We start from the raw sequence: 22,239 nt of genomic DNA, 5'->3' as shown, positions 1-22,239 counted from the left end.
AGTTTGCTGGCCAGTCAAGCACACCAACACCATGGTCATTTAACCAACTTTTGGTGCTTTTGGCAGTGTGGGCAGGTGCCAAATCCTGCTGGAAAATTAAATCAGCATCTTTAAAAAGCTGGTCAAGCAGAAGGAAGCATGAAGTGCTCCAAAATTTCTTGGTAAATGGGTGCAGTGACTTTGGTTTTCAAAAAACACAATGGACCAACACCAGCAGATGACATTGCACCCCAAATCATCACAGACTGTGGAAACTTAACACTGGACTTCAAGCGACTTGGGCTATGAGCTTCTCCACTCTTCCTCCAGACTCTAGGACCTTGGTTTCCAAATGAAATACAAAACTTGCTCTCATCTGAAAAGAGGACTTTGGACCACTGGGCAACAGTCCAGTTCTTCTTCTCCTTAGCCCAGGTAAGACGCCTCTGACGTTGTCTGTGGTTCAGGAGTGGCTTAACAAGAGGAATACGACAACTGTAGCCAAATTCCTTGACATGTCTGTGTGTGGTGGCTCTCGATGCCTTGACCCCAGCCTCAGTCCATTCCTTGTGAAGTTCACCCAAATTCTTGAATCGATTTTTCAATCCTCATAAGGCTGCGGTTCTCTCGGTTGGTTGTGCATCTTTTTCTTCCACACTTTTTCCTTCCACTCAACTTTCTGTTAACATGCTTGGATACAGCACTCTGTGAACAGCCAGCTTCTTTGGCAATGAATGTTTGTGGCTTACCCTCCTTGTGAAGGGTGTCAATGATTGTCTTCTGGACAACTGTCAGATCAGCAGTCTTCCCCATGATGAGAGACCATTTTGAAGGCTCAGGAAACCTTTGCAGGTGTTTTGAGTTGATTAGCTGATTGGCATGTCACCATATTCAAATTTGTTGAGATAGTGAATTGGTGGGTTTTTGTTAAATGGGAGCCAAAATCATCACAATTAAAAGAACCAAAGACTTAAACTACTTCAGTCTGTGTGCACTGAATTTATTTAATACACGAGTTTCACAATTTGAGTTGAATTACTGAAATAAATGAACTTTTCCACAACATTCTAATTTATTGAGATGCACCTGTATATTTTATATGAGGGGTCCTTAAAAAGGGGACTTTATTTAAAACAAAAATGTAATTAATAATAATCTAGAATTTAGCTAGATAGATAACGAGATTCATTTTACATTTTCTTCTACTAATAAAAAACTAATTCAGTTTTGTTTTAAATTTCTGCGCTAAACTGAAATATAACATTCAATGCATTATTAAGGATTGGAAATATTTAATTAAATTCATTATGTATAATAATTTATACATATAAACAAACATATCCACCTTATTTTTCAATGAGGAAGTAAGCCGTTTTCTGTGAATGTGCGAGACTTCTGGTTATTTAAGTTAAAATAATATGTTAAGACACACCAGTTTTCAATATCAAGCAGCAAAATGAGCTGTTTTGTACAGCTAAAAATGGCTGGGCGCGAATGAGACCGGAAGCCTCACGCATAAAATTTACAAATGGCCACGCCCGCTTTTACAGGAAAAATAAGGTGGATACAATAAATTTATTTTAAATAACCAGACAGACAAAAAAAATGACCAAATGCATTTTGCTTTGTATCTCTACTCTGGGACACGTTCTCATCACTGGTCACCTCTTTACCAGCGTCCTGCAGGATCACCTGAGAGCAAACAAACAATCGCTCACGCAGACTCTCGCAGACTTCAAACTCTGTGCTGTGTAAACAGCTTCTCTGCAGTCTATCAGGGGGCACAGCCAAAGCTCTTTGAAGAGTGTTTCAGGGCTAAAAAAAAAAAAATACCACGGCACTTCAAACAACACTGAAGGGACGGCAGCAGTTGATCCCGCACTTTCAAGGTTACAGAGCTGTGTAAACGTATACAAGTCCACACTACAAATACAGAGAGACACTTCGGTCACAGGAGTAGGACCACCGTGGCCGTACCGCCCACCTCATAAACATTGATCTCCTCTTAAGCCTGTCTCCAGCTGGGGTCTCTGGTCCACAGGGGCCCGCCGAGGACCCAGGTGTAAGTGCAGATTTCACACAGTCATGGTGGCCCACCTCTGGAGTTCATTTAGCCACACAGTAGGGATAAAAGTGAGATGCGGGCCAAACCAGGCACAGCCCACCTCCTATTCACACAGCAGTGTGCGGAACTAGTACTTTTCTAATGGAAAAGCTTTCCTGTGTAATTCTGTTGATGGTACTTTTATACTTGCACAACTGGGATAATAGCGTTTTATTTCACATTATAACTAAAGGCTAGATTTGCATTTCATGTAGAAAATCCCAGTGCTTGAAATGCAGAAAAATAACAGGTGTTAAAGTATTATGCTATTTTATATCAGGGTTTGAGCTGTGTGTAAATTAAATGTTACATCAAAGCTGATTGACACACAGGGCACGTTTTGTTTTCTGTCAGCTGTGTATGAGAATATGTGCAGTACAGGAGGGAAAAAGGGTTAAACAGATGCAATATAGAAGACTATGAATATAACTTATCCAGGCCGGAAAGTCTCAGATCATAAAGAGAAATTTAAACATGTCTGATCAATAGAGTGATGCCTTGCAAGTACTACACGTCACTGGCATGTAGTATTGTATAAACTGCTATTTTTAATGGCCAATAAATGAAGAACAACTGAGATAGGGAGGAGATAGATGCACAGAGATTACCAAGAGGTTGCTCATTTATTGCTCAGGAGAATTAATGGTTGAAACAGTCAACAATTAAAAAAATGTGCTGGCTCAATTAAAAAAAAAATTCATATGATTCAGATTTATCAGCTGACTTTCAAAAGCGTAAAAAAAAAATACACTGTGGAAGAAACGCATCTTATACTGCATTAGAAGTGTCATTATTATTCAGCCAATTAATTACTTGCTCTACAAACACAAACTGCAGCAGCTGAAAGAACAGAAAACCTTGTCTTAATTAGTTCATATTAATCTCATCTTTCCCCTTTAAAATTGTTTTTATATTTCAACTTTGTTCTCCTGAGAGAATCGAACAAATGGTCAGAAACTATTTTATTTTCTTAGCTATGAGGAACATGAAGAGAAATTGTCTTTATGTTTTGGTTGGCCATTGGGATCCAGACACCATTTCAAGGCCTTTAATGGTTTGAACGATAAGGTTCCTGGTGACTGACAAATTAAAACAGCCACTCTGGAAATGTAATGAGTATAAATCTCATTTATGGAGAATATTTCAGTGAGCGCTCTCCCCATGTCTTTCTCCATTTCGCAGTTCACGGAGCGGACTGTTTACAGATACTGAGAGATAAGAGCCAATTAGGACTAAGAGCTGCAGATAGTATTGTTGAAGAAAATTTCTCTTTTGCTAATATCTCTTCTTCGGCTCATAAATCCCCTCACCTGCCAAAAAACTTTGTCTCTCCCGCCGAATGGCCATCGCCGCTTCATTCCTCACAAAATCTGTTTCTCAGGCTTACTTTTCCACTGTGCTTAAGATAACATCCTCCATCTGTGGGCTCCCCACTTCACAACGTTTTAACCAACTTCCTAACTGCCTCTTTCCTCCAAATCTTGTTTTCCCTGCCTCCTCTTCTCACTTCCTCCTGATTCCTTCATCCTGTCTTTCTCACTAAACACCCGTACCTTTCATACCAGAGCTTCCAGGGTGTTTCAGACTACTCCAATTACTCACAGTTGTAAAAGTGTTTAAGCAGTATAGCGTTTTAAGTGAAAGACATCAAATATGAATTGATTATAAATGATGGTATCCTTTTTATTTATTTTTGGATGAGCTGTTCTATTATGTATACAGTTTGTGCATCTTAAATCAGTATGATTACTGATTCATTGTCCATATGCATTTTAAGGGTCATTTAAATAAATGATATTTTAATTAAAACATTTTATTAATCAGTCAGTAATTGTACTGACGCAAGTACACATGCTTCATTTCAATAGGAACATCGCTAAAAGTAAATGATAACTTGCAGTTCAGTGAGTTCATTCAGAGAAGAATTTGTCAGACTGATTAAAACCAGTGAGTCTTGTTGATCAGTTCATTAAAAGAACCAGAAACTATACTGTTTACACTTAGTGCTTTTGTTTCGCTAAAAAGAATCAGATCATAAGAGCCATTTGTTCTCGAATTGTACTACAATAGTATTACTAAATTCTTCTGATTCACTAAAAAGTGAATTAGTGAATTTGTTCATTAACCAGTCTACACTGGTTGTATTGCACGTTAGTGATTCACTAGATCAAAGTCATTTGTTTTGGGAATCAGAATACAGCCTGTGCTGTATGTTTATTTTGTGCTAGCACTTTCTCACCTTTATTTCATGCTACATAATCTTCTTGTCACATTCGATTTTGAATTCAAATCTGGACTACAGCGTATTGGAGTAAAACTTGAGTAATATATGATTTTTCTCACTGTGGTGGTGGTGGTATACAGTTGGGGAGGTTTAGTTTTTGAAAAGTTGCACAGGAGTCCAGTCTCACTGCTTCTCCCTCAGAGGCACATATTATCCCTCGGAGACCCACACAGACATGGATGTATGTGCACGTATGTGTGTGTCTGTGTGTAACGTGTCGGCCCCAGACAGGAGGGCTGGAGGTACCGTGGGGTTAACGGCATGAATGAATTCATTCTGCCCCGTGGGAGCTGTCTCTGTTTTGCTTGAGTGACACTCTCTAGACAGATGCAGCGTTCTCCAGGACAGCCTTCACCAGCTGAATATCCAGAAGGAAAGATGCCCTCTCTCGCGTCGGTAACAGAGGAAAGAGAGGGAGAGAGAAGAAAAAAAGATGACAGCTTCTCTCCAGAGCTTCTCTTCTCTCCTCTGCTCCATCTCAGGGCAGAAACACAGCATTTTTTGGCGAGAGCACAATCTGACAGATAGCGCTAACTAGCACAGCCTCTTGAGACGCACCGAAAGGCTGACAGTCGGTTACGGTTTGGCTAAAGGGCACGACTCCTGGTCTGTGTCTGCTCATTGGAGGTGTCAGGGAGATGTCACCCAGCACAATGTTGAACCCACAACCCCCTTCATTGCCCAACACCCCCAAACCCCGAAATCTCCACCACTTTCTGTATTCTATCAAATATCACGGCATAGACAGACAGACACAACAGATGCTGTAAAAAGACCATCTACTTAGAGAGAAGACACACTTTTATCATGAGTCAGTCTGCGTAAATACCAAGGGTCTTGGATATGTCTTTTCGAGCTTTTGTTCTAGTAATCTGGGAAGTTTTTTAAGACCGCTTTGACATCTGTCATAATTACAGCCTTTGTACTTTCACAGAAGAACCGACAAATATGACATCCCGTATTAAGACACTGTTGTGATGTTGTGTGTCCATGTAAACACACTCACACACACATAAGAGACTCGTTCAAACATTGTTTCACGCTTGAAACTAATTGCTTCCTATGGACGCTGGCATTTTACAAGACTGGGGTTTGAACGAATGCTAATGTTTTCTTTTGTATTGGCGTCATTAAGAGCATCCAAATACAAACCTTCAGTGATCCCGGTCTCGCGCTTGTGCAGATAATGCGGTCTGCTTCACACTTCACTTGAGAATTGTAGTAAATTCCATTTAAAATTGAATTAATTTGTAGTAATTACTGAAACCTTCTGAATCTGTTCACTTTAGAGAAAGCATCCTGCTCCATACTCCATAGCTCTGTGGCTAACTCTAGCCCATTAAAAGCTAATAGCATTGAACCTAATAGTTTTTGTCCCAAATCTATTTAATCCTATGCTTGAGTTAATGCTTTGTGCACCAGACGGCTTAATGTTCATCTCAGTGATAAAGATCACATAAATGCTTTGTGAGTATATGGGCACATCACATCAGATCGGGCTTATCTATTAAGCCATCTATTAGCCAACAGTGGCCGATTATCTTCTGATTATAGCGTTGAATGTATTCCAGTTGAAGATGCATTTAAATAAATAATATTTGTAACGAATTTAAGTTTCTTTGATGGTCTGAACACAAGAGTTCAATTGCATAAAAAACATTAAGGGAGGGCAAACATATCAAATGGAAAGGCGACTAATGAAGTTCTTAAATCTCAAAAGTGGTCCTTTTAAATTTTAAAATACCAGTAAATTTTTAAATGGTTTAAGTTGGTTTTAAATAGGAGTCTGCAGTTTGAATATTTGATGTAACCTAAATTACAGATGATTGTTATTAAACAGTATATTCTTATATTCTGAGTCTCTGTAAAAGTTTTTCTTTTTATGAAGGTTATTCCGATAATGGGCCTTTTTCTTCACTGTGCCGACTGGTAAGGGGTTGACAAATTAAATTACAAATATTTATATTTAATCATTTCATATCGTTGACTACTTCAATTTTGTCACCTTGACTTTTTTACATGTCTAGAAAAGAAAATAATTAGCATGAGGTCTTGAATCCACATTTAAAGAACCATACCGAGGTGTTTATTTTGGCCCTTCCCCTCACATATTGACCCCTCTGTCTCCCCCCTGTTTAAAAACATTCAAAAATCGCTACTAATTAATTGGCTAACTACCTCAAAAACTTTCTTTATCATGAAGCTTCAGTGAAACCTCACTAAAGTGCTTTGCTTCTGCAAACCACCTCTTTCTGGAGTGATAGACAAAGTAATTTAATTCAATCCGATTGGGCCTTTTTTCAAAACAGTCCATTTGCGACATTAAAAGCGGCCATCGATTTGACAGATCAAACCAGTGTTAAAGGGATTGTGGGTGACTATCATGCTAGGTCTGCGAAGTGGCCTGTTGGTGAGACTATGGTGCTCTTGTGGGGACTGTTCCTCACTGCTCCTAATACTGTCAGGATACATTTTGTCCGCAGCCAAGGGCTAGAGGATGCAAAAACTGACCAATGAGTAAACTGACAGGACGACTCATCCTCCAAACAAGAATGACTCCCAGTGGGCAAAGCCAGCGAGGCTCAGCGACCGCAGCACCAAACACGAGGCTTTTCAGAGCCAAATCTGAAGTGACATTCAGAAAAGGGAATGTTCGGTTTTGTCTGAAATCTCAGCGATTGACCCAAAATAATGTGGAAGGGATGGGAGGATGCTCCTGCACTCAACTGTTCTGATGCGTCATAGAAGAATGATAATCACAACTTATCCAACCCGTTTCTCGATGACATGGTAAAACACCCATCTATGCGTCACACAGGCCTTGAAATCTGTTACCTGGAGTCCTGTGGATCTCTTCCTCAAATAATATGTTGTCACGGGTCAAACTGGAGGTAGTTATTCCCTCGAGGATATTTTCTCCACAAGCACAGAGATAAAATTATAGATACCAGTTACAGATTTTCTCTAGTGTGCTGGAGGTTGCAGGTATCTAATAACAGAGCAAATCGCAGATTTACACATTTGAAACGCACACGCGTCAGCAAGGAAAGGGTGCGTAACAGAAGTGCAAACATCAGAAATAAGCAGAGGAAAAAAAAAGATGTGTATACTGTTGGTGTATATCAAACAAATGACTCAGGCTTTCCACAAACATCATTACTCGGATCATGATTTCCTGGGATCACGATTGTTTACTGTGAATGTGTGAAGGGAAAACCATTTACAAGCCCCAACAGGGTTATTCCCATGGGAATGAAGGGCTCTGGTGAAGTAGTTTGTTCAGGTGTTTGCTGGAAGATGTAAGCTGCACGGGAATGTCATGGAGTGTCTGTTGACATTTACTCTGAAAAGCTAAATACTGCACATCCGCCAACCGTTGGATCATGCAATATAAAAAAAAACCTGCACCTGAAACCAGCTAATAATTTTGACTTCACCAAATGAAAGATTTAGGAGTAACTCATTTGTGTGTGCAGACAGATATTTGCTGGTAAAAGTTAAAACAATTTCCTGGCATCGTGCACACAGACAGAGCCCAAGATGCCATTGACTAACTAATGACATGGTTGCCGATGGCGATGGGATGACAGTGGGGAGATTTATGTGTGGAGACACAGATGAATGATTCATCAGTTCTAGGGAACAGTGATGCGAACACTGAGCCCAGCATTGGCGGCAGAAACCCCGCACTTTAACCGAGATGTGACAGTAGACCTGCCACCTTGTCCGACACCTGCATTAATGTGTCCTTCATGAAGCTTCAGAGGAGGAAAATATCTTCCTTGCAATATATTTGCTAATAATGTCATTAGTTTGTTTATCTTTATAATTATATATGTGCATTTTGTGGTAAGGTTTGCTAAGATATTTTATATATTTATATTTTATTAAGATGTTAATGCATCTAGATCTTTGCTGGATATAATTTTTCCAAACACTGGCGGATGATAAAATGGGCGCGAAAAAAAATCCTTATATTTAAAGAGGAATATGAGCCATATCTAAGGACTTGAATACTATGAAAATATGACCTGAGGGTGGCTATTTATTCTAGCAACTAACCATAACACCCTAGCAATCACATAATGACTAGAAAAAAAAAAAAAAAAAAACACTCAGAACACAAGTACCATTACTATATACAGTTAGTGTATGTATATAATATAATATAAATATATTATTACATATATAAATGTATGCATACAATTTATATTATGTAATATTTTGTGAATAAGAATGTTTTGATATAGTTATTACTTAATTAAATATTAATATTTATTATGTAAGAAAGAGAGATTTTTTAAATGCCACTCATCTGAGAACATCCTTTGGCTCAGCAGCCTCAAAAAATAAAAAAATAAATAAAAATAAACATCTGACGCATATTTTGATGATAAATAAAAAGGCCCTAAAAACTGCCTTCTCCAAGATACCATAACACATCAGCACATCTAAATATAGCGCTCACTGAAGTAGCCCAAAAACTAATGGTGTGATAATTTCCCATCAATTAGTCCATCCATCACTGCTGATTGGGCCACAGTGTGATAGCAGAGCCTATTTCAGGATCCTCCCACAAAAACCTGTGAACAAGCATGCAGTAAGGGATTATGGGTAAAACTCTCCCCTCCAGAAGAATACACATTCATGTGCTTGTGTAACAAGCATCTCTATCAAAGAGTAAAATAGCCTTGTTGAGATCCATTAGATGTATCCACATGCTGCCGTTCGCCTTTTGACAGGCGCATGTGGAGGATGTTTTGGTAAGATTTGGGACAAAAGGATGGGTTTTGCATCATTTCAGGCTTTAATTGGAGCATGGATGTGGTCGTAGCTAAAGTGGCAGGTGTGGTGCTTTTGTTCCAGTGAGCCTAACATGGATAAAAGCTGCCTCGCAGCAGGTGCATGGAAGAAACCGTTTTAAGCACTGATGATGTATTAGCTACTAAGCAATACTGAAGTAACCTGAAGATGAAGTATGATTCACGATGTTCTGTATTAAGCGCAAAGATGAAAGGATGGATGGCTCACGCAAGCACACAAGGATGAAACAGTGAAATCATGATGATTTGATATGAGAGAGACAGCCGGTGAGATGAAAGAGAGAGGCCGCTCTCACTTTCACCCCTGCAAAGTAAAAAACAGAAGACTGGTTGCATTCAGCACCAGATCAAAACACCAAAGAGAGAATGTTTACAAATGTGTATGGTCAAAACTGCCCTCTGAAAATGATATTCATATTGAGAGAGACTGGATGGGTAGAGGACAAAATATGCGAGTTGAGTGGAATGACAGAATTTTCCCCTCCCCACTCATAAGCATTATGTAATCACTCACTCAAATCCACTCCAGGTTTTCCCTTTCACAATCAGGTAAGATAAATCTCACTGCAAAAAAACGTTTATTTACAATGCGATTCTTTTTGTTAATAGTTAATGCATTACGTATCATAAACTAACAAATCAACAACATTTTTTACAACATTTATTAATTCCACTACAAATACACTTATGTACATTGCTAATTCATGGTCATAATACATGAATGTTATTTTTGTACAACCTGAAATGTTAAAAATTAATTAGAGTAGAACGTAGACATTAAAGGGTTACTCCACCCCAAAATGAAAATTGTGTCATTAATCACTTACCCCCATGTCGTTCCAAACCCGTAAAAGCTTTGTTAGTCTTCAGAACACAATTTAAGATATTTTGGATGAAAACCGGGAGGCTTGTGACTGTCCCATTGACTGCCAAGTAAATAACACTGTCAAGGCCCAAAAAAGTATGAAAGACATCAGCAAAATAGTCCATCTGCCATCAGTGGTTCAACCGTAACGTTATGAAGCTACGAGAATACTTTTTGTACGCAAAAAAAACAAAAATAACAAATTTATTCGCTGACGCAGAGGAGAAGAATTGTTGAATAAATTAGTTATTTTTGCTTTTTTTGCATACAAAAAGTATTCTCGTAGCTTCATAACGTTACGGTTGAACCACTGATGGCAGATGGAGTATTCTGACGGCGTCCTTCATACTTTTCTGGAATGACATCTTTCATACTTTTCTGGTCCTTGACAGTGTTAATTGTTTGGCAGTCAATGGGACAGTCACAAGCCTCCCAGTTTTCATCCAAAATATCTTAAATTGTGTTCCGAAGACGAACAAAGCTTTTATGGGTTTGGAACGACATGAGGGTAAGTGATTAATGACAATTTCACATGCTGTATAAATACTGTCCATATTTTTTTCATGATACCAGATGCATTAATGTAATTTTGTTGTTGTTGTTGTTTACTTGAATGAGATGGGCACATAATACTGTATTATCCATTTTTAGATATTTTTTTTTTTTAAATCCCAATGATTCTGTGGTCATCCATAATAGCCTGTGAAAACACTGCACATTGGGATTTGCCCAAACAAATTGTCTGAAATCTGACTAAACCAAACCTTTCAGTTGTGATCGTCTTGTAAAAACATAATCTTTAGAAAGAAACTGAATGTACATCTGGTATAGGCTCCATGGAGATATATGTGATGAAACAATAATAACATGAGCTGAATAAGACCAAAATAGAAGCTCTATACAATACACGTCTCGCAGCCAAGTTGGAAAACATACAGAACAGTACACATCCACACATAAATCCAATGTCTATAAGAATTAGCAAATCCCAACATGGCACTTGTGCAAGCCGTCAGGTATCAATAGGCTGCTGTAATGTGTGAAAAAGCAATTTAAAAAGCTATCCAATGGTTGTGTTCTGTCAATGGAGTCACTTTCACCCCCAAAAAAATAAAACGATTAATGCCCGCAGGCTAACGGATGTTGCTGGCAACACACACGGTCTTAATTGCTTTTTGCAAGGTCAAGCGACCTACTGCTCCATAGCTCAGAATAAGGAGACATAATTCAAGTATGGAACATGACATGTCCTTATTCCAGCAAGGAGAATCTGGAACTTCACTGGGCCACATTACAGTCATACGCACATTAGAAAAAAAATCAGATGAATATACTTGAATGATATGTTTCTTAAAGTATAGTCAAGTAGTATAATGTAATGCAATATAAATTTCTATATTTAAATTCATACAATTAGACATTCTGAATGGAATTTAAAAAGATATAACACTATGTTGCTTTCATATATTGAAATTGCATATTCCCCATAATTTAATTTTCTTATTCCCACTAAACATTCATGATAAAACTAAAAGATACATACATTTTTAAAAATGCAGTGCAGTAGTAACAGTGCTAACTATGGTATACTTATACTGCAGAAAAGTGATACCAGAATGCTTTGAGCGGGATATGTAACTGCTATCACTTCTACTCCACTCCATACTCTGGTCTCACACAACCTTGCAAAGTTGAAGCATCACCAAAAATGCTGTGATTTGTCTGGGTGGTCTACTTGAAACCTCAGTGCTAAACAGGCAAAATCATTTCAGTCAGAATGCAAACGAGCCAATATCCCCTCTGGATGAAGACATCAAAGTTCTCTCCCCTACTGAAGATCCGTAGCCAAGTAAAAAGCAAAATCATCGTGTTTAACACGAAGAACCAGGCTGATAGACATCAGGACTTGTTTATATCAGACGAAGCCCATCAGGACTCCATCAACACCCAGCCATCAAATAACACCGAACATTTTATATAACCAGATGCATCTCAAATCGCTTCATTTACTAGAAAGCAAACGTCAAGATATTGCAATCGGTTGTGAATTCGAAGGATCCTCTAACTGAAAAACACATTCTGTTTTTTTTTTTTTATGAGCACTTACGTTAACCAGAGATCATTTAGATACGGAGAATTACGAGATTTAATCATGCCCATTTAAAGTGGGAACTAAATAACGTGCTTTGCTGACCACACCAATTTTATTTTGATTGAGTTTGTTGTGTGTTGCGTTTGCGGCTCAACAACAGGAAACCCACTCAACCACAGCTATGAAGCCCTGTGAGAGACAAAAACTGGGTGGAATGCTAGTTCGCTAAAGCCTAAAATAACAAAACAGTTTACTAGACAATTAAATGACCGTGACCTTTTGTCCCACCCAGAGTTCAAAGCTCCGTACAGTAGAAGCTTTCCCTTTTATTTACATTAGAGAGTCAGCTTTTCTCCCAGATCTTAGGTCATTAGAAAGCAAAACAAGAGCAGGGAAATCCTTCCAGAGATAAGAGGAAGCCTAAGTCTTTCTTTCTGAAGAGTAGCGAATGAGATGAACTCATCACAGATGGGGGTCCTCACCTTGATAAACGATAGGCAGTAGGAAAGGGGGAGAAAAGAAAACAGGTTTGTGTATCTGCCACCCCATTGCTGATATCGTAGGGTCAAAAGATAAAGCCACCCAGGACATACAAGACATTTTTTTTTTTGACTGGAGAGAGTGAGAAAGAAATGAAGAGCTTTGTCTCGAGTGAAACAGGAGAGACAGATTTAAAAAATTGAAGAAAAGTCGCCTTGGATTGAAGTCTCCAAAAGATAAAAGCCAAAGAACTCTTGCTACCTGGATCATCATTCAAACCATAGAATGAGCTTTGCTCATGTCAGTCTGCTTTTGCTTTGGTTTTGCAATTATTGCCAAAGGATTACACTTGGCTTTGTTCAGACAGGCAGAGAAATTTAATTTTTGGTGCATCCTACTCAAATTAGTTTCATTTTTGTAGTTTGAACACCACAAAAAAAAAAAAAAAAAAACAATTATTAAAAATCGGATTTCAAAACATGATTTTTTTGGGGGTGCACAATGTATACTAGAGCAGTGTTCAAATACTCTTTTAGATAGAGATGCATGATATATCAGCAAATGGATATTTTATTTATCATTTCACTTGATATTAGATATACAGTGGGTACGGAAAGTATTCAGACCCCCTTAAATTTTTCACTCTTTGTTATATTGCAGCCATTTGCTAAAATCATTTAAGTTCTTTTTTTTCCCTCAATGTACACACAGCACCCCATATTGACAGAAAAACAGAATTGTTGACATTTTTGCAGATTTATTAAAAAAGAAAAACTGAAATATCACATGGTCCTAAGTATTCAGACCCTTTGCTCAGTATTTAGTAGAAGCACCCTTTTGATCTAATACAGCCATGAGTCTTTTTGGGAAAGATGCAACAAGTTTTTCACACCTGGATTTGGGGATCCTCTGCCATTCCTCCTTGCAGATCCTCTCCAGTTCTGTCAGGGTGGATGGTAAACGTTAATGAACAGCCATTTTTAGGTCTCTCCAGAGATGCTCAATTGGGTTTAAGTCAGGGCTCTGGCTGGGCCATTCAAGAACTGTCACTGAGTTGTTGTGAAGCCACTCCTTCGTTATTTTAGCTGTGTGCTTAGGGTCATTGTCTTGTTGGAAGGTAAACCTTCAGCCCAGTCTGAGGTCCCGAGCACTCTGGAGAAGGTTTTCGTCCAGGATATCCCTGTACTTGGCCGCATTCATCTTTCCCTCGATTGCAACCAGCCGTCCTGTCCCTGCAGCTGAAAAACACCCCCACAGCATGATGCTGCCACCACCATGCTTCACTGTTGGGACTGTATTGGACAGGTGATGAGCAGTGCCGGTTTTCTCCACACATACCGCTTAGAATTAAGGCCAAAAAGTTCTATCTTGGTCTCATCAGACCAGAGAATCTTATTCAGGTGTTTTTTAGCCAACTCCATGCAGGCTTTCATGTGTCTTGCACTGAGGAGAGGCTTCCGTCGGGCCACTCTGCCATAAAGCCCCGACTGGTGGAGGGCTGCAGTGATGGTTGACTTTCTACAACTTTCTCCCATCTCCCGACTGCATCTCTGGAGCTCAGCCACAGTGATCTTTGGGTTCTTCTTCACCTCTCTCACCAAGGCTCTTCTCCTCCGATAGCTCAGTTTGGCCGGACGGCCAGCTCTAGGAAGGGTTCTGGTCGTCCCAAACGTCTTCTATTTAAGGATTATGGAGGCCACTGTGCTCTTAGGAACCTTAAGTGCAGCAGAAATGTTTTTGTAACCTTGGCCAGATCTGTGCCTTGCCACAATTCTGTCTCTGAGCTCTTCAGGCAGTTCCTTTGACCTCATGATTCTCATTTGCTCTGACATGCACTGTGAGCAGTAAGGTCTTATATAGACAGGTGTGTGGCTTTCCTAATCAAGTCCAATCAGTATAATCAAACACAGCTGGACTCAAATGAAGGTGTAGAACCATCTCAAGGATGATCAGAAGAAATGGACAGCACCTGAGTTAAATATATGAGTGTCACAGCAAAGGGTCTGAATACTTAGGACCATGTGATATTTCAGTTTTTCTTTTTTTAATAAATCTGCAAAAATGTCAACAATTCTGTGTTTTTCTGTCAATATGGGGTGCTGTGTGTACATTGAGGAAAAAAATTAACAAATGATTTTAACAAATGCCTGCAATATAACAGAGTGAAAAATTTAAGGGGGTCTGAATACTTTCCGTACCCACTGTATGTTTGTATGTTTAGCAGGGCGCATTTTCACCTATCTTTACTTTAATAATACATTTGTCATTATTGAACTCTAATTTAATCTTTTAAAACACTAACAATTTAATAATGCTGTACTAAATGTATCTTTGGGAAATATCAAAATGAATATTTACTTTCATACTATGAAGAAACATTGAGGCTTAAATTCAGCTGTAGAAAAAAACACAGATTTTAGTTTTTGGTTTTTTAATTATTATAACTTTGATCAAATTAACACATTTTTGTTGAATAAAAGTATCAAAGCTAACAGACGCATTTTATAAACAAATCTTATCGTTCCAAACTTTTGAACGGTAGTGTATGTGACTGTCGCTGTAAAAAAAAAAATACAAAATAAAAATTTTTAAAAAGCATTGTTGAAACTCACATTATTAGCATAAAGATTGGGTGTGAAAACCAAATTGGATTTGAGTACAGTGTAAACAAAGCCTAAAATCTCCCCGTCAGTCCATCCCAAAATAGTGTGCCTGCTTCATGCTGTTTTCAGACTTTAACATGTGCTTTCTTATATTGTCAACCTTGGATTAGCATTTTTGTTATCTTCTTTGACACTATACCAAATGTCTTATAGTTACGGGTTAATTGGTTTTCTAGCACTGGCATCTGGGGATGGCAATTAGGGGAGACAATGCTCTTGATATGGGCTTTGATTAAACTCCCTTCAGTGCCGAACACGACAATAAGCTCTTTTTTTTTTAAATCAGGGATGTGAGTTTTGTTTGCAGGCTGACATGTTTGGGAAAAAAACACCTCCAGATGCAATGGTAATAGGCATATTTCCTTTCACAGATCTTTTTCAGGTGCAAAAATATTCCCACAGAGTGTAACATCAGTCTTCGTTCACCTGCCGCTGCTGATGAACATCCTCTAATAGTCTCCCTTACACACATATGCGCGCACACACACCAATATCAAAAGCCAATTACGGCAAAATAATGAAGAAACCAAATTGCCCTCGAGACGTTTCGCATCGTGACAAATCAATAAAAGGACCATGATGACATACAACGAGGTGCCAATAAAGCACGGGGCCGCAGAAACATTTGACTCCCAGTCGTGGGGGTCACACCGATTCACTGACAAGTGCTGTGGTAAGTAGTTTTGTCACAGACGTGTGACCTCTGGCCTTAATCAGCCCACTTTTTTTTTTTTGTTCGCCACTTCTCCAATCAGGGAAATCGGTCACAGTGGCTGATAAGGGTCTATTCTAGAGCTACGATGAAGAAAGACGGGGGTTTGGGGGCTTTCAGCACACATCAGATAACATAAGAGCCGTACTAAGGAGAGTGTGATGTGAGACGGATAGTGTATCACGAGTGGTAATCGCTTCCTCACGAGGGACTCAATCAAGTGCGGCCGGCTCCCGAGATGTGGCAGGGGAGAAGGACCCTCCCTGACACCGTGGCACAGATGGATAAACAATGGATCGTGCGAAAAGGGGCACACGACTGACCTACATTCATTATCCGGGGACTAAATGGATTCCTCTGTAAAAGTGAGGTAGATCAAAATTCCAGTTGTAATTGGGTTGATTCCCGACCCCACACCCCGACACTTCTTTACTCCTTCTGTCATGTCTTGTGCTTTGTGTGTAATTACTTCAATCATGTCAAAATGTGTGCAGAAATGTTTCCAAATGAGGGCCTGGGTAGTGTTGCTCCATTTACCGCCCACATGGGCAACCACAGACATGGTTGGACACCTCAGATTTCATGTGCCAGTGGACGGCGATGTGTTTTCTGCTGTCAAATTCATGGAGAAACCACCTAACTTCTCAAAACGATGTTACAATGAAAATGTAGTAAGATGAGACACTTACCTCCTCCACCGCCGAGCAGAGAAGAGTTTGCTGTAGAGGAAACAAAAGAGAGAAAAACAACATGAGTGTCATACGTTCAAAAGAAGCACTTTAGCTCAATGCGGAGCATACTATCATTCAGATGAGAGCCAACAAAGATGTGGAACCTGAAGGTCAAGAACACTCCAAAGCCAGACGTCTGCACTGAACAGAGGTTTTAGGTACCAGTGAGCTGGCAGCCATACTGCAGAACGCTATCATTACACTCCTAAATGAATACCATTGAGCGCTAAACTCTCAGGCTGCGTGTTTTCTGTCAGAGCCGAGTGGGCTACACGTAGAGCTGCTGTGGTGAGTTTAAGCAGACGTGGCTGGGGCCCAGGCGTTTCTTTGATGCCATGTTTCTGATCTGCGATAGTGCAGTGGGCGGCCAGGGTCAGCGGCCTGTCTAAGAAATCCCTCCCGCCGCCCGGATAAGAGTGCTAAAAACAGACAGAGTAAAACTATATTCCACTCCTCTCTACTTAAGAGGGACAATCAGCCACACAGGAGTTTGGCACCACAAGACACTGTTACACCTTTTTTTCACTATTCTACAAGTGGTGAAGCCCATTTTATTCCATACCATTAATTACATATTACAGGTATGTACACAAACAATACATTCAAATTTATGACAATCATATTTAAATTATAATATGCATTGTCACATATACACACACACACAGTATATACAGTACATAATATTACTTTTATAATATTACATATATCATATAATAGTATAATATATTAAATCTGCACCGTTCAGAACAAATGATAAGAGATACATCAGCGCAAAGAAAGGTCCTAATGGTGCGACTGTGTTCTTCTGTCTGAGCTTTCCCAACGACAGCACGGCATCTCTTATCCCAGTGGGGATGCTGAGAAAGTTGAGAATAATGACCCACGAGGGCCCTTTTATTTTTACTTTCTTAAATGTTTCTTTCCCTTTGTGAAGCAAGTCTCTCTGTGGGATTCTTTTGATCTCTCCTTCTCTCACTCCTGCTCTTTTTTTCTTAGAGAATAAGCGTCTAGGTAAGCATGAAAAAAACCCCTGCTACCTCCACCGAGATCGACAACAAGACTAACCCCTCAGCAACTGATATCAAGGGAGACATTAAAATCCTCAAAATGGATGGGGACTTTTCCTTAGCAATCTCTTATCATAAGACAGCGAGCGGGAGAACAAATGGAGAACAGCTGCTGCGAAGAAGCAAAAAAGAAAACGTGTGCACTTTCAGAAGAATATCTCAGCGCTGCGGTGCCGTGGAACTGGCTACTTGCAGTATGATCCAAAGTGACAGAAACTTGAGTCCAAACAGGCCACAGTTAAAATCTAAACAGAAATCTACCCCAGAGGCACAATCATGCCATATTGCAGTTTGATAGAGTTATTAATCATAAAACACAGCTCCCTGCCCGTCTTGTTCAATATCTATGCAATAAGGTACAAGAGGAAAATAGTCTAAAAGTAGTGACTGACCCATACAGATATATTAATAAAATATATAGCAACACAACTATTCAGTGGGAATTTTTTAAAGAAATTAATACTTAAATTAGAAACAGTTATTTTAAAAATTAATATTTCACAATATTACTATTTTTACTGTATTTCTGATCAGATACAGTAAATGTTTAGAGAAATTATGCTTCTAGCATCACAAAAATATTTATTTTTCTAATGTAATTCTAGCCTCACAATAGTTGCTAAATTGAAAAAAACAATAAAAATAAAAATAAAAAAAGCAAAAAACAAACAAACAATAAAACGCCACCTACATTGTCATCTTAATGCAGGAAAGCAGACAGGAAGACAACATGTGCTACTTCCTGTGTCATCCTAGACCTTTGCTCTGGCTGGTGTTCACCCTTGATAAGACGACAACACTCAATAGACAAAAACAAAGCTCTGTCTGTACATGGTGCAGGTTTTTTTTTTTCTATCTTGTTCGGGTCATAAATCCCAGTCAAAGCTTCCTGCTCTCTCTTAAGAGAACTGACGAGGGCCGGTAGGACTCACAGCGGTGGGCGTCCCGCTAAGCTCGTAAATCTAACAATACAGAAACACCGAGATTGTGCTGGTCATTAGTTAGTGTCAGAAAACAACACAGACGCCGGCCTCCACGGTGACGATATCCTCACACATTCCCACACACACAAATCGCATCTTTCCTGTGTTTTTCCTTTTGCACTCGGGGTTGATACCGAGCAGCTAAAAGCTGCTCACACTTTCCTGTCAGGCCCATGGGGAAATAGCACATGTACCCCATAAAAGAAAAAAGAAAAAAAACACACCAGAGAAGAAGAGAAACACTCTGTATTAATACATCACAGACAAAACACACACAAAACTTTTAACAGACTCCAAAAATGAAGACATGCCACAAAAACTGGAATGTGTCTATATACAATGGGCTGACACTTAAGTATTCATCTGTATTTTCAGTATACATTATATTTATTTAGGCTAGTCATTTAGCTAAAGTTTTTACGCAACAGAAAGCGAAATTTCTCTAATGACCGCACCTTTAGGATGCCGTTTGAGACTATATTATCTTTCAAGAGCTCACATACTAGTACAACCTGATATAATGAGAAAATGTGTGAATTTATATTATTAACATGCTAAAGCACAGCATCAACCTGCTAACACACTAAGAACTGCGGGCTTCCAGAACAATTTCCATCCATCCATATTTTTCTCAGTTGCACAACAATATCAGAATGTGTGATTAACTGACTAACTCCGTCTGGCATACAGAATGAAGATGCAAGAGTAAAGCAAGCACAGTCTGCATTAACCTGAGGCTAAACGAAAAAATGATCTGCCAAGACCTCAAATGAACCAAGCTAAAATGCTTCGCTGGAAAACAACTTGATTTTCTTGCCTGGTTTTATTCCCCCTTTTTCCTGGCGTTTGCTTTTAGATGCACACCAAATCGTCAGCTTTTTCACATTTATGATGCCAAGTTGAAAACAGCGATATAATTTTCCTCCGAGATTTTGGCCTTCCTGCAAAATTAAAGCGAGTACAAATAGAAGCACTTTGACGGAAGAAATGAAATCGCTATACTTAGCAGGCTGACATACTGAACATGCCAGTATCAAGCTAAAATTACTTGCTTTTTTTTTATGAAAAAGAAGGCTAAAAACAGGATGCCAAAGAACATTGAAGTTTTAATATTCCAAGAATCGTTCAAAGTGTTGGAACTAGTTACAGCAGTAGTGAATTCAGTACTTCAAATGCTCAGCCATGTGAAAATAAGCTCAAAATAAGGACGATAGGTGAAATCACCCTTCAGTTTACACACACACACACTGGATTTTCCACTTCACAAGACAGCTTAACTAGGTCTGCCAGTCAGACCAAAATTTTAGGGTGAAGTCATTAGTACAGTAAGCAATGGGCTGTAGACCACCACCACACACAAAGCCCCTGCGAAATCGCTGAGGGCTGAAAATATCAGGGAGAACCCATCTCATGTCAGCAAAGCTCGGCGTTAAATTGAACCAAGTCTTGTGGGTAATGATAAGACTCTTTATTAGCCACTGAGAAAGAGAGAGAAAAATCTAGGCTGTATTTCTTATTTGCAGCACATTAAAAATACATGCGATTTTGCCTGGCCCAGCCGCAGCATAGTGTGATAACTCTGCTCGGCTCTTTTGTTCTTTATTGCGCCGAGCGTTCCCGGAGGAATCCGTCTGCAACTGCTGAGCACCAGAGCAGGACAAGCTGAATCAGAGAGTATGGGACCAGAACAGATCTCTCATCTCATCTCTCTCTCTCTCTCTGTGTATGTGTACAGTTATATAGCAGTCGAGGGAGGAAAGGGCCGAAAGCACTCAGTCCCGAACCACACTTGATCAAAGCTCCACATCAGTGAGGTCCGTTCACCAGGCACAGCAATACAGTCCCGCATCTCTGACACTAACAACTGCTCAAGGAGGAATTCTCAATCTTCTGGTACTACATGATGATCAAGAGATCTTCAATCGTAACTCCCAAGGCAAGCTCGATCCAGTCTGGATAAATCTTGAGGGAAACGAGTCAATCTTAGCGCCATTGTTCTCATCAACAAAAATGACTGGCAAACATGTCCGTTAACGAAGGGTTTCTGTTACGAAATCTATGCATCAAAATGATAATTAATTTTAATTGTTCTGTTGACAAAAACACGATGAAAATACCATTTACAGTGATATTGCACTAACAGTGAAAGAATATGACTTAGTCAAAATGGTGCAAATGCAAGTGACGTTACCAAGCTGTAAATGTGTTTTACCATAAGAGTGCGCTTAAACTTGTCCAAAACACATCTAATAGATATATAAAGTGCATTTAAACACTTGCATTTTCATGCCAACTAAAATCAGATACCATTGACCAAATTTAAAAAAATAAGTAAAATAAATAAATTAAAAAAAAAACACCAAAAAGAATAATAAAAAACCACTGATCATAAAGGAAGTACTGCATTTTTAAACACCAAAAGACTAAAAGAACAACAATAAAAACAAATAAATGAATAATCAATCAATCAATCAATCAATCTTGAGGAAGAATGGACACTAAACAGAGGAAGTAGTGTAGTATTAAAAATCAGGGTTCTTACACATTTTCCATTTCAAAATTCCATACTTTTCCAGAATCAAATTTCCAAACCTTTCATATTTTCATACCATATTTAACATAAATGGTTCATAGAGCAGTATTTTCAGCTTTATATTTGGTTTACAGTACAGATCTTCTCGAAGTGACAACATACAGATACTTACAGCCCCTAAAATAAATAAATAACTAAAAAATACAGACTTTTACATGCACACAAGAAACTTTTTTGTGCCCTTGAAAAACTATTCACATCCGCATGGGAATTTTTTGCATGCTTACACATTACAATTTCTAGTTTTATATAACCTATTTCCTCTGTGCATCACTGCCATCTTACTATGAATAAAAATAGCATGGATGCACATGAATTCACAGAGATCTAATTTTGTCTTTTCTTATGGTAATACCTCTAATATCAAGGCCTAATGTCCAATTCAAAACATCCTCTGTGGCGGCGGAGAAACCATCACACGAAATGGGCTGATGGCATAAAATGTGCCAAGTTCAAGGGTCTATAAAAAAGACTGGTACTATAAAAAAAAAAAAGTGTTTAAAATGTGGCTTTCATTAGGGCAGTATGCCATATTTCAAGGCCTTAGGTCTCTTTAATGCATAGTCTGTGGCAGCAAAGAAACCACAGCACAAAATGGGCTGATGGCACAACAGGTGGATCAGTGTGCATTGTCCTATAATATAGGACCTATATGCTAAGTTTAATGGTTTCTTGTGTGCACATAAAAGTCTGTATATTTTTTGTTTTTGCAAAGGTCCTTGAGGCTATGTAATACGGTGCTAAAAACTGTGCTAGTGAGAAGAAACCCAAAATGCTTATAACCTGTATTTTGCATGATTAATTCATTCAGTCGCATTTGACAATCACTAAGAATCTGCTGCCATGAAACCTCACATCTTGCA

The 22,239-nt window shown here is 38.9% G+C and overlaps 1 protein-coding gene across 4 annotated transcripts in view; it reads right to left on the bottom strand.

Moving 5' to 3' along the window:
• macrod2 (mono-ADP ribosylhydrolase 2) overlaps window positions 1-22,239 on the bottom strand; it is a 544,600-nt gene that overhangs the window by 383,065 nt on the left and 139,296 nt on the right. For all 4 annotated transcript variants that reach the window (XM_058795075.1, XM_058795078.1, XM_058795077.1 and 1 more), the window contains one exon: window positions 16,692-16,721. In XM_058795075.1, the coding sequence (XP_058651058.1) occupies window positions 16,692-16,721 (30 nt within the window). The remainder of the gene's footprint in view (window positions 1-16,691; window positions 16,722-22,239) is intronic.

Source organism: Onychostoma macrolepis, chromosome 13 (genome assembly GCF_012432095.1).
Source record: "Onychostoma macrolepis isolate SWU-2019 chromosome 13, ASM1243209v1, whole genome shotgun sequence".
Taxonomy (NCBI): domain Eukaryota; kingdom Metazoa; phylum Chordata; class Actinopteri; order Cypriniformes; family Cyprinidae; genus Onychostoma; species Onychostoma macrolepis.
Note: the sequence above shows the minus strand (reverse complement) of the source record. Positions and strands in the feature narration are given on the sequence as shown.